The sequence below is a fragment of the Kogia breviceps genome, chromosome 7 (genome assembly GCF_026419965.1).
Source record: "Kogia breviceps isolate mKogBre1 chromosome 7, mKogBre1 haplotype 1, whole genome shotgun sequence".
In the NCBI taxonomy this organism is placed as follows: domain Eukaryota; kingdom Metazoa; phylum Chordata; class Mammalia; order Artiodactyla; family Physeteridae; genus Kogia; species Kogia breviceps.
Genome location: NC_081316.1, coordinates 79,593,131 through 79,606,386, shown reverse-complemented (window position 1 = coordinate 79,606,386; position 13,256 = coordinate 79,593,131). Strand labels below are relative to the sequence as shown.

General features: G+C 40.2%; 2 protein-coding genes across 2 annotated transcripts; both read right to left on the bottom strand.

The window, feature by feature from the left end:
* Nucleotides 1-2,442: 2,442 nt before the first annotated feature.
* Nucleotides 2,443-4,073, bottom strand: LOC131759971 (hemoglobin subunit beta-1/2-like). The gene is made up of 3 exons (XM_059069561.2): nt 3,885-4,073; nt 3,534-3,756; nt 2,443-2,698 (listed from the first exon to the last, which is right to left on the bottom strand). The coding sequence occupies exons 1-3, from the start codon at nt 3,974-3,976 to the stop codon at nt 2,570-2,572; spliced, it is 444 nt and encodes a 147-aa protein (XP_058925544.1). The 5' UTR covers nt 3,977-4,073; the 3' UTR covers nt 2,443-2,569.
* Nucleotides 4,074-7,736: 3,663 nt separating this feature from the next.
* LOC131759975 (hemoglobin subunit epsilon-4-like) lies at nt 7,737-9,380 on the bottom strand. The gene is given in 4 exon segments (XM_059069564.2): nt 7,737-7,837; nt 7,840-7,864; nt 8,939-9,164; nt 9,289-9,380. Coding segments are annotated over 4 exon segments (441 nt in total). The 5' UTR covers nt 9,378-9,380.
* Nucleotides 9,381-13,256: the final 3,876 nt, after the last annotated feature.

Below are 13,256 nucleotides of genomic sequence, written 5' to 3'. Positions count from 1 at the left end.
ATATTTCTGTCTATAAAACTATAAATTCAGTATAACCATAGCTTTCATAAAGGAATTATATTCTAATTATTACAGAACAGTTAATGTCTCAGTTAGTAACTTCCTTATTAATATTTCCTCTATTGGGCTCAGATGTTCATTCAGAATTAGCTTTGTTTACCTCATAAGTGGGCTATGGTACTGACATATCAAGAGCAAAGGGACAGTCTCTCCCAGGTTAAATTTGGAACTGTACATCTTTAGAGGCAGAATCTTGGCTTCAGTCTGGAAACCGTTTACAAATATGTAAGGCCTTAAATCCTAAAGTCAAACCTTCAGGGCCCTTCTCTGAGGCTCAAGAAATGGATAATCTAGAATATTATGCTGAATTCCCTTGACATTAAATTAGTTTATTTTAAAATGATTATGGAACATAATACACAGTATTAGTTACTTCCCTTTCTCTCTCATTGCCTTCCTTCTCCCCTCCCCTCCCTTTCCCTCTCTCTCTGACTCTCTGGCTCTGACTCTCTCTCCTTGCTTCCTCTCTCTTTCCATCTCTCTTTCTTCCACACACATACCCCATCTTCATGAACACATACTGAACATAGTCTATAAAGCAACATGGTAGCAGAAAATAGAACTAACCCTTGGGTAAATTATCACATAAAATTGAAATCAAATATTAAGGAATTAATTTTACTCCTAGGCTTTTATGGAAGCTCCACTTTAACAAGGAATGAAAGCATGTAACAAGCTGCCAGAGTCTCCTTCCATCCCTTGACCTGCTCCTCACTCCCGATGTGGAGACACTAACACCTAGTATATAGTAATCGTTTGAGCTTGATCCAAGTCTTATCCCAGTGATGTTCTCTTGCATTCTCCAGTATTGGAGATTTTCTGGTCCAACTTCTTGTCTAGATTCATTGGCCAGTTTCAGAGGTGAAGGAACAAAAGAGAGTATAGTAAGTCTTTCTATAATTTTTATTTTTTATGACCACTTAGAGGGAAGAATGGTACTTTGTATCCTCATTTCCAGGTTGTGAAACTCACAGCCTCTCTTACTCTCCTTCTAATCCTTTGAAAATCTCTTTGTCTCCTTATGTCTCATTCTTATGGTGACTTTTCTGTGCTCAGGAGTGTGAAAAGAAACTATCTAAAATTCTCCTGAGGCTCCTCTGCTTCTGGGATGTGACCAGTTGGTTCTTAAACATACTGTTGGGATGTAAAGCATTCTCAGTGCCTACTGTGTACAATGACCTGAGAAGAAACAAATAAATACTTAAAAGGTCTTCTGCCTTCAGTTAATTCACAATATAGTGGTGAAACAGTAAACTGTAATGCATTGTCTATAACCTGGTAGTAAAACAGAATTATTATAAGAACACTTTTTATAGACGGAAGCAACACGTTCTGTTTCAGGTAGTCAAGTAAATCTAAAATTAATCAACAGGAACATGATATAGATTTAAAGAAATGCATATAAGTTAGAAAGTTCTCGAAATCCTTCTAATGTTACATTTGACAAAAATAATGCTCAAAGATACTTTACTACCTATGATGACGCAGCAAACCTCTGATCAGTGGTTTATTTTCCTATATGCTTCCTCAGTGGTTTACTTTCTTTGTGCATTAACACAAAGAAACTCTACACAATGGTCTATTGTTTGGATTGTCCTCTACTCCCAGGAGTTCTAAGACAAGAACTAATTATTCATTCATTGATTATTTCATTTAATAAATTTACATTTACTGTCTATGGAGGACCTACTATAAAAGGCACAGTAGTCACGTAGGATAGTACAAAATATGAAGAAACGCTTATACAGCATGGAGGGTGATTGTGCTAGGATCAGAAGAAAAGTGAAAAGTGGGTGAAGGTGGCAGGGGTATGGAAAGATTTCCTTAGGCAATACTGGAAAGTTCATTGAGACCAGGGTCAAAAGATATGTGAGCAGGTGGTATGTGAGCACTGAACTTTACCTCAAAAGGGAGGGTAGGGTTAATTTTGAGGTCTTTTGGGGCAAGTGAGAGAGGGAGGTTATGCCTTAGAACAGGAACATCTGATGTGTATAGCATTGCTGCCAACAGCATGCAAGCAAGAGAAGCAGGAAAAAAGGAGACATAACAGTACTTTGAGCAATCATTATGTCTCTGATGGAGCACATTGTTTTTTGAGTAATTACTGGAAATGGATCAGAGCATTAACCTGAAGTTTCTGTCTTAGGTTTAAGGTCTCCCATAGAGCCCCTGTAATGCCAGTATCCTCTCTATATTTCAAACCTTCTTGACAGTTTTATGCTTTAAGATAGAAGTTTCATCCATTACTGACTGTGTATGGCCCCCTTCCTTTTCTCATTTCCCTTGACCTCTTTGTATAAGACACAAAGGCACCCTATCTGTAGACCTTCAGGGACTTTTCCACATCCTTAGGGAAAAAAATGAGTAAAAGGAATCAGGAAATTGTGCTGAAAGTTCTTTATTAGGCAGAAGCCATACCCTTGAGGGTGGACATTATTTCCCCAAGTTCAGGAAATAGAATCTAGGGAAATATGGTCTTCCAATGGTCACCAAGAAATAAGCCAGGATCTCAATGGTACTTGTGGGCCAAGGCATTAGCCACATCGGCCACCAGCTTCTGAAAGGCAGTCTGAAGCTCCGGGGTGAATTCCTTGCCAAAGTGGCGAGCCAGCACAACCACCAGCACGTTGCCTAGGAGCTGTGTGGAGGAGATAAAAAGCAAGAGCATGGTTAGTAGAGGGACCCAGCTTCGAGTATTTAAGTCTCATCACAAACTGTGTCCCTAGGGTATAAGCAGAACGGTAGCTGAAGTGTAGGTGTTACTACTGATGTGAATCCAGCCATATCAGCCTGAATTCATATTTAGAACTGTTTCTCTCTTTCTGCCTTAATCCAGAACGTGTTTTCATTTTTATACTTTAGAACCATTTCACGAAGCGATGCAACATTTTATCCCCCTTGCTTCCAAAGGGAGGGATAAGGGGAAAATATTAGATAACATTTTTTTAACTGGATAAAAGAAGAAAGTTTTTTTTTTTAAATTAGACACTCAACATAAAGTTTGATTAAAAAAAGGAAAAGGCGGGGCTTCCCTGGTGGCGCAGTGGTTGAGAGTCTGCCTGCCGATGCAGGGGACACGGGTTCGTGCCCCGGTCCAGGAATATCCCACATGCCGCGGAGCGGCTGGGCCCGTGAGCCGTGGCCGCTGAGTCTGCGCGTCCAGAGCCTGTGCTCCGCAACGGGAGAGGCCACAATAGTGAGAAGCCCGCGTACCGCAAAAAAAAACAAACAAAAAAAGGCATCGTAGAGAACAAACAGAGGAGAACAAGAATGAATAAGAGGAGATGATGGTTGTGAGCAAACAGGGTAAAATAAACTAAAATAAACAAAATGGTCTCGAGGAGTCCATAGTGCTGTAACCACAATACCTCTCTTCCATTCTAAACTGCATCCTGCCATTGAGCCCTCTCCCCATGACACGAGCTTGACCATAAAAAAGAAGAAGGAGAACGTTGAGGGTCCCATAGACTCACCCTGAAGTTCTCAGGATCCACGTGCAGCTTGTCACAGTGCAGCTCACTCAGCTCAGCAAACGTGCCCTTGAGGTTGTCGAGATGCTTCAGACCCTCACTGAAGGAGGCTAGCACCTTCTTGCCATGGGACTTCACACTAGCGTTTTTCATAACAGCATCAGCAGTGCTCAGGTCCCCAAAGTGCTCAAAGAACCTCTGAGTCCAGGGGTAGACAACCAGCAGCCTAAGGGGTGAAAACAGCAAAAGGACAGAGGCAGTCAGCACCTGTCAGAATCTCGGTGGATTGCTCTGTCCCCACGTGCCCAGCTGCCATTCACTTCCTTAAGCCTGCCTTGTAAGCTGGATACCTACCTGCCCAGGGCCTCACCACCAATTTCCTCCACGTTCACCTTGGCCCATAGGGCAGTGATGGCAGACTTCTCCTCAGCAGTCAGATGCCCCATGGTGTCTGTTCGTGTAGTTGCTAATGAACACGTTTGTGTCAGAAGCAAGTGTAAGCAGCCGCTGACCTTGCTCTTCCTTTTATGCCCAGCCCTGCCTCCTGCCCTCCCTGCTTCTGTGACCAGATTGGCCCAGGGCACAACCCAAGTTCATTGGTTTGGGGGAATGTGAGATGCACTCTCGTTCCTCACTTCCCTTCATCTGTGATTGTCTGGTCCAGTGTGTCGGGACTCAGAAACCCTGCTCTCCCTGTACTTACCTTCCAGTTTCATTTCCTTCATCAGTAGCTTCTATAAATATACTGTCAGTCTCATTTATGCATAAATGTTTTAGTCAACATTGTGGACTGTATCTTACACTTTTACCCATCCAAGTCTTTCAATTCATACATAAGAAAACTAAGACCTAGAAAGCAAAAATTGTATATAGTTGACTCTATATGGAGCTTCACTTTGTTTCTAGATACGTTTATAAGTGGTTGGAGTGGATAAATTATTTTCCATAAATTGAACTTTCTTTCTCCTTTGTATAATACTTTGGGTCACAAAATTCTTTCTTTTCCCATCCCTTCATTGAAATAAATGTGTATTAAGAGAAAGAAAAATAATAAATATTGTCTCCCTACCACCTACTGAAATAGATTTGGGGAGCATAGATTATAGTGGGAACAATTTAATGAGAAATAAAGAAAAATATCTGATACCTATTGCATAAGTACTTAAATGTATGATGTGACTAAAGAGAGAATGCAAAGGAATTGCAAACAAGATTTATCTTATTCAGCCTCTTAAAGTCTGACAGCGTTTCTGGGAAAACGCCAAGTGCAGAAATTTCCACAGCTGGGTCCTCAAGAAAAAAGTGGAGTTGGACCTAGGAATGAAGATTCAAAGTGAATTTCACTCTTTTCTCAATTCAAAATAATATTGCAATGATATACAAATATATACCCACCAGCATAGCTGGAAAGAAGGAAGGAAGGAAGGAGGGAGGGAGGGAGGCAAAAAGGAAGGAGGGAAGAAGGGAGGGAACGGAAGGAGTAAGAGAGGGGAAAATAATGGAATGAAAGGGAAGGAGGAGGGAAAGGAATATAAAGAAGAGGAGAGACTGACAATTTCAAAATTTTGCAAGGCTGTAGATAAAGAAAAGTTTTTGTACTATGCTAACGATAGTGTAAAACAGTATAATTGCTTTTGAAAATATTTGGTAGGGCTTCCCTGGTGGCGCAGTGGTTGTGAGTCTGCCTGCCGATGCAGGGGACACGGGTTCGTGCCCGGGTCTGGGAAGATCCCACGTGCCGCAGAGCAGCTGGGCCCGTAAGCCACGGCCGCTGAGCCTGCGCGTCCGGAGCCTGTGCTCCGCAACGGGAGAGGCCACAAAAGTGAAAGGCCTGTGTACCGCAAAAAAAAAAAAAAATAAAGAAAGAAAAGAAAATATTTGGTGGTGTCTACTGAAGCAGAATATATGCAGCAATTATACTTTTAGATATACCAAAATGCTTGTTTGTGTGCATCCAGACATGTATAGGCATGCTTGTAACATCAATATGTCTCAGAATCTCAATTCAGTAGCAACTTAATTGTTCCTCTTTTAGTGGGATAAATTATGATATGGTAAAAGAATGAAATATTATACAACAATGAAAAGAATCTGTATCACATGCCATAATACAGATTAATTGCACAACATAATGTTGATTAAAAATTACCAGGGATAATAATTCAAATTATATGATTTATATATAGAAAGACGGACAGTGTGACTGTGATTCAGATGACAAGGGGGGAATGTTATATGATAGGAAGTTGCTATGAACGATCTTTACACTATGTTACAGTTTCTTTTTCTTTAACCTGAAAGTCAAATAAAACTTGAAAAATTCAAGGACTGAAGTGGCATTATTTGATTTGCATTATTTTGGCTTCAGTGGACATGGGCGTAAAATAAATGAGAGACAAATAGGATGGTATTGTATTAGGGAGGGAAGTAAAAACATCTCTATTTTCAGGCTTGAGCAATTGATGATGTGATAGTCATTAAGAAGGGGAACACAAAAGGAAGTGTCAGTCAGCAGGAGTAAATTAGGAAAAGATCAAGAGTTCAGTCTTGGACATACTGTATTTGTTGTACTTTTGAGCAATCCAAAATGGGATATTAAGCAAATAGTTAGATATCTAGTTCTGAAGCTCAGAAATAATGCAATCAGTTCAAGAATATACAATGAAACAGGGCAGAGCAACAGATCATAATGCATCATATAAACCACTACCACTACCTTTTCAAAAATGACAGACAATGCACTTTACAAATATCTCCTTGAAACCTTGGAATGTATTTGTGGGGTAGGGATAATTATCCCATTTACAAACAGTGAAATTAATTCTAAAAAATGTTAACTAAATGTTTCAAGCCAATGGGGCAATAATTTGATCTTGTCTGTTAATCCCAAAGCCCTGGCTTTTCACTTTATGCCAGGGATTTCAGTACAGAAATTTGAAGTGATTTTTACAAAGGTGGCTATGCCCATTGCCAGCTCTAAGTAAGAGACATGTAGGTTTTTTTCTTCTTCTGCCAATAGATTTCCTCTTTTCATTCACTAGACAGGGAACCTGGCTATCATCCATGACTTCTCCACTCTCTATTTCACTATGTTTCAAGTCCTGCAGCATCTTTGCCACAGTGGTCCTTTATTTGATTTTTTATCTTAGTTCCACTGCTCCTGTCAAGTTTAGTCTTTTACCTATCACTTCATTATACTCACAGCAAATTCCTATGCCCAGATTCAGAGTAGATTCTGCCTTGTCAAGTCTATGTCCACACATGGATCAATTTCCCTAAAATACCCTATTCATTATGTCACTCTGGTGTGCAAGAAACCTCACTGCTAATTTTGTTTGCAACAATATCCTCTTTTCCTTCTTTTTCTGGTGTCTCTAGCAGATTCTCTAATTTTATACCACCCCACTGCTTTTAATGGGCCAGTTTCTCCTCTGTCAATTAGACCTGGCATGCTGATTCTTGAATTTGTCATTTTCCCTCATAAATGGGCTTTATCTCTACCAATAGAATTAGAAGTGTGTTTCAGGTCACAGAGCTACCAGGTGATGACAGATTCAAACCAAAGCTGTCAGTTCATATGCTTTAGGGATGTTGCCTTCATTAGTACCATTGATGCTAGGAAAAAGTTGAGAGCAGAGTCCTTAACTGGGTCTCTAAAAAGTACCATCTTCACTGTATTATAGTGGCTAAAAATATGTTTCTTATATTAAATAGAACTGAGCTATAGTCCAAAAGGAACTCTATCCTGAGTTTATACAAATAACAGCCTATACAGGTCCCCTACTTTGTGTCCTAACAACTCACTATCAATAATCATTTTGCATCTCTCAAGAGTAACTCCATTTCCTTCTTTTTTCTAAAGACCTTGTCCAACTCAAGAGTCTAGTTTCCCTTCCTAGGAGTAATTATCCATTGAAGCCACTCTTATCCTGTAGAATCTTATAAGGGTCCCTTCTCTATCATCCCCAAACTCTCAATCTCCAATATTCTCATTCCAATAGGAGTGCTTTCTTTTAGCTGAATCAACTTATAAAAGATACAGACAGAGAGAAAATACAAGGATATTCCTTATGGAGCATGCCTTTTATTTTATTTGTATTATATAGGAGTTAAGTCTGGAGGCAGGCCTCTCTCCCTCCACCTTCAGGAGATGGACTGTTGGGACCCAGGCCCCTCAGGTAGGCACCAACATAGTTGGCCAGGCAACTACTGGTACTTGTTGGTCAGAGCATTAGCCACAGCTTCTGTCAGCTTCTGCCAGGCAGCCTGTGTCTTTCAGGTAAATTCCTCACTGAAGTGGGTTGCAAAACAATCAAAATCATGTTGCCTAGGAGCTGGGGATAAAAAGAAGATAATGCATAGTGAACAGAAGGTCTCAAGCTGCCCTTACAGAAAATAGATATAACATCCATTTCCTTCTTGATAAGAGGTTGAGCAACTTTCATTGTCATGCTCCCACAAAAGTGCTTCATTATATGCTTGACATTGGCTTCAGTGACTCCTAGCCCTGAACCCCCATTGTGTTCTATCCTTCTCTCATTTTCCCTGCCAACTTCTGACCCCAGAGCATTGCTGTGGATTGTTTTTTTGTTGTTTTTTTTTGTTTTGTTTTTTTTTTTTTTTTTTTTGGTACGCGGGCCTCTCACTGCTGTGGCCTCTCCCGTTGCGGAGCACAGGCTCCGGACGCACAGGCTCAGCGGCCATGGCTCAGGGACCCAGCCGCCCCGCGGCACGCGGGATCCGGGGCACGAACCCGTGTCCCCCGCATCGGCAGGCGGACTCCCAACCACTGCGCCACCAGGGAAGCCCTCTCCTTTTTTAAAAGTAGGATTGTAGTGCTGGGGCTTGATATGCGTAGTCTAAGTCTTCAGATATTGCATACATTCAAATTGTTTGGACACCCATTTGACAAAGAATCCAGTGCTTTGTACACAAGAGCATTTCATCATTGCTGGAGTTGAGAGGAGGAGGGGCAAACTGTGAAAAAGTCGCTCTTACTTTGCCCTGCTTACTCCTGGTTCAAAGCTCAAGAACCATGCAGAAATGTGTTCATAGATTTTTATAGAAAATTTTGGTTATCAAAGGCAAAGTGTTCTTCTCCCTGGCTCAATTTGTATTCTCCAGGCCAAACTATTTAGCTCACTTTTGGCCAGTGTTCTTCACGACATTTTTTTAAAGAAATATCAGATGGCCAGTGGCCTCCACTAGTCATAGCATAATTAATTACTCTACGTGGTCTTACCTTTGACCTTAGGAACAGCCTAACTACCAAAATCAAGCTTTTTCCTGAAATATTACCTCCCCAAAATACCTCTATAGGATAAGACTTAAGTACCTGTGTTCCCTACTATAACCACAGCACAGATACCTGGATGAAAGAACAAAGCACAAGCATGCCCAGAACTCACCGTGAAGTTCTCAGAATCCACATGCAGCTTGTCAAAGTGCAGCTCACTTAGATGTGCAAAGGTGCCCTTGAGGTCGTCCATGTGTTTAATAGCATTTCCAAAGGAGGTCAGCACCTTCCTGCCATGGGCCTTGACCTTAGGGTTGCCCATTATCGCAGACTCAGAGTATAAGTTAGCAAAATTGTAAAAGAACCTCTGGGTCCATGGGTAGACAACCAGGAACCTATGGGATGATCATAGTCACAGAGCAGATGGGAAGTCAGAGTATGTAAGAAACCTGACCAATCCGTCTTTCTGGAAAAATTTCTGACTTTCTGCCCCCTGTCCTACCTGTGTCCAGTGCTTATCTTCCCAAGCTCTCACCTCCAGCCACCTCTACATTCATCTTGGTCCACAGGCTAGCAACAACATCCTTTTCCTCATCAGTAAAATGCACCATGGTGTCTGGGAGCTACTGGTGATCACTAATGGGCCAGAAGCAAGTCTGTGCTGCTGCTTCTCTGCATGGCTTTTTATTCCTCATCTCTTTTCCCCAGGCCCTTACTTCTCCCAATAAAATGAGACTATTTTTCAAAGGTGGGTTGTCACCACCTGGGATGGGACTTGGGCAAGGGAGGGTCAGCTAGATGGACATTTGTGTCTCTGATAGTGTTGGGTGGTTCTATCAGGGGGATTCTTCTATCCTCTCTCCTACCTTCTACCTTGCAATTCATATCTCAAGCTCCCTGTCACCATCCCTGAGTTGACCATAAGGCATAAATAGAATTAGGAAGAGTAACAATTAGAACTCTGCTGAACATTGTATCAGGTGTTTACAAGACATTTTTCTGCTCTTCAGTCAGGGTATAGAAGAAGTCACAGCTCTTCTTGGTTACCAATGCTTCTAAAACTTATATGGGGCTCATAATTTTATAGTTCTTGTAACCAAGAAAAAAGACCTCAATCCAGAATCTGTTTAGAAATAAGATAGGTAAGAACTGGGTAATTTAGAGAAAAATTGAGCATCACCCCATTGTTGTTGAGTTCTACCAATAATATATGCAACTTGCCTGAATAATTTTTTTCACTCTGATTATATGGACAAGTGTCTCTGGCCAATGCATGTATCTATGCATTTGTATCAGATAATACACAACTGGCTTTTGGGGAGGGGAAATAGGTATTCCTGTGTTCAGTGAAGAGAGTATTAGAATTCTCCTTGACAATGGCTATGAAAGAATGGAGTTGTCTCTTGTGTGCTGAATCCACACTCTCTGGCTGTGTGTGATGTTTCTTCATATCTAATCAGGCAGAGGCAATCTTCACTGACAGTACTCCACACACCACTGCCACTGTGATCTAAGGTACTTTGGTCTCATGCATCCAAATAAGCATTTACAGGACTAGAAAAGGCACACATGTAGTGGGAGAGGGAATGGTTCATTTTGTTTCTTTATTTCAGCATTTGTTTTCCTACATTTTGACCTCCAGAAAGCTGGTTTGTTTGTTTCTCCCTGAGATCAATCTTAAAAATATATATACATATAATAATAATAATAATAATAATAATAAATAATCTCCACGTGTATTTACAGAGGTACTCTAAAATTTAAAGAGTTTAACCCAATATATTCAGTATATTATAGATGAATTTCTACTACTAGAAAATAAATCCTTTCTGTCTATTTGATATAGCAAGAGGCTTTTATCTATTCAGCTTGAAAAAGACTTAAATGTAAAATGTGGATAAGAATTACTAAGTTTCTGGAAGCTGGTTTACCATGACAGACATGATTATCTGTGAGTTCTCCATCCCAAGCTGTGTTAATGTGAGCACTTTGGTACAGAGATATGAAGAAAAGAGTTTGAATTAATGCTAAAAGAATTTGTTTCAAGATAAAAGGTCAATTAAATAAAATAAAGAAGAGGAACCTATGACTACAGATAGGATTCCCAGTCACACTCAGGTGTGGGTTTGGCCTACTGGGGTGGATCCAGGTACGTGCTGTTTGGTGGCCCTGACCCCCATCTTCAGCAGAGTATGTGCACCCTGCAAGACCCCAGAATCAGAGGCATCTGCAACTCTGAATGTCGTGGAATAACCACCCATCTTTCCAGGAAACCAGGCAACAATTCTGGAAGTTACCTCTAACTCCTGTTTTTCTCTCACCCTTTGTAGATAGTCACTCTCTCTGAGCAGTTTACAATGATCTCTCTTCATAAATGCTGTAGCCAATCTGCACACGTTTCTCTCCTGACAACAGCAATCAATTTAACATTCCTAGGCAGCTTTCATCACTTAACCAGACAGTTCTTTAGTAAATCCCACACCACAACCAGTTCTTTGGAGTTGACTTTAAAAAGAGTTATCCCTTGCTCTGACGTTCAACCCCTTCCATCCCTAGTCTATCCTCACAAGGTCTGTGACAAACCAGCTGCTTTTAGAAAATGTGTTCTTATAATTAGAATGGAATGACAATCCTTGCCGGGACTTCGCCATCTTAAGACCTGGCTTAATTTTCCTCTAAAGATTCTCCACTTTCTATCCTGTTCCATTGATCTATATTTCTGTTTTTGTGCCAGTACCATAGTGTCTTGATCACTGTAGCTTTGTAGTATAGCCTGAAGTCAGAGAGCCTGATTCCTGCAGCTCCATTTTTTGTTCTCAAGATTGCTTTGGCTATTCGGGGTCTTTTGTGTTTCCATACAAATTGTGAGATTTTTTTTTGTTCTAGTTCTGTGCAGAATGCCAGTGGTAGTTTCATAGGGATTGCATTGAATCTGTAGATTGCTTTGGGTAGTAGAGTCATTTTCACAATGTTGATTCTTCCAATCCAAGAACATGGTATATCTCTCCATCTATTTGTATCATCTTTAATTTCTTTCATCAGTGTCTTATAATTTTCTACATACAGGTCTTTTGTCTCCTTAGGTAGGTTTATTCCTAGATATTTTATTCTTTTTGTTGCAATGGTAAATGGGAGTGTTTTCTAAATTTCATTTTCAAATTTTTCATCATTAGTGTATACGAATGCCAGAGATTTCTGTGCATTAATTTTGTATCCTGCTACTTTACCAAATTCATTGATTAGCTCTAGTAGTTTTCTGGTAGCATCTTTGGGATTCTCTATATGGTCACCTTATCTTTGATAAAGGAGGCAAGAATATACAGTGGAGAAGAGACAGCCTCTTCAATAAGTGGTGCTGGGAAAACTGGACAGGTACATGTAAAAGTATGACATTAGAACACTCCCTAACACCATACACAAAACTAAGCTCAAATGGATTACAGATCTAAATGTAAGGCCAGAAACTATTAAACTTTTAGAGGAAAACATAGGCAGAACACTCTATGACATAAATCACAGCAAGATCCTTTTTGACCCACCTCCTAGAGAAATGGAAATAAAAACTAAAACAAACAAATGGGACCTAATGAAACTTAATAGCTTTTTCACAACAAAGGAAACCATAAACAAGACCAAAAGACAACCCTCAGAATGGGAGAAAATATTTGCAAATGAAGCAACTGACAAGGATTAATCTCCAAAATTTACAAGTAGCTAATGCAGCTCAATAACAGAAAAACAAACAACCCAATCCAAAAATGGGCAGAAGACCTAAATAGACATTTCTCCAAAGAAGATATACAGATTGACAACAAACACATGAAAGAATGCTCAACATCATTAATCATTAGAGAAATGTAAATCAAAACTACAATGAGATATCATCTCACACCGGCCAGATTGGCCATCATCAAAAAATTTACAAACAATAAATGCTGGAGAGGGTGTGGAGAAAAGGGAACACTCTTGCACTGCTGGTGGGAATGTAAATTGATACAGCCACTATGGAAAACAGTATGGAGGTTCCTTAAAAAACTACAAATAGAGCTACCATACAACCCAGCAATCCCACTACTGGGCATATACCCTGAGAAAACCATAATTCAAAAAGAGTCATGTACCAAAATGTTCATTGCAGCTCTATTTACAATAGCCAGGACATGGAAGCAACCCAAGTGTCCATCAACAGATGAATGGATAAAGAAGATGTGGCACATATATACAATGGAATATTACTCAGCCATAAAAAGAAATGAAATTGAGTTATTTGTAGTGAGGTGGATGGACCTAGAGTCTGTCATACAGAGTGAAGTAAGTCAGAAAGAGATAAACAAATACCATATGCTAACACATATATATGGAATCTAAGGGAAAAGAAAGGTCATGAAGAACCTAGGGGTAAGATGGGAATAAAGACACGGACCTACTAGAGGATGGACTTGAGGATATGGGGAGGGGGAAGGGTAAGCTGTGACAAAGTGAGAGAGTAG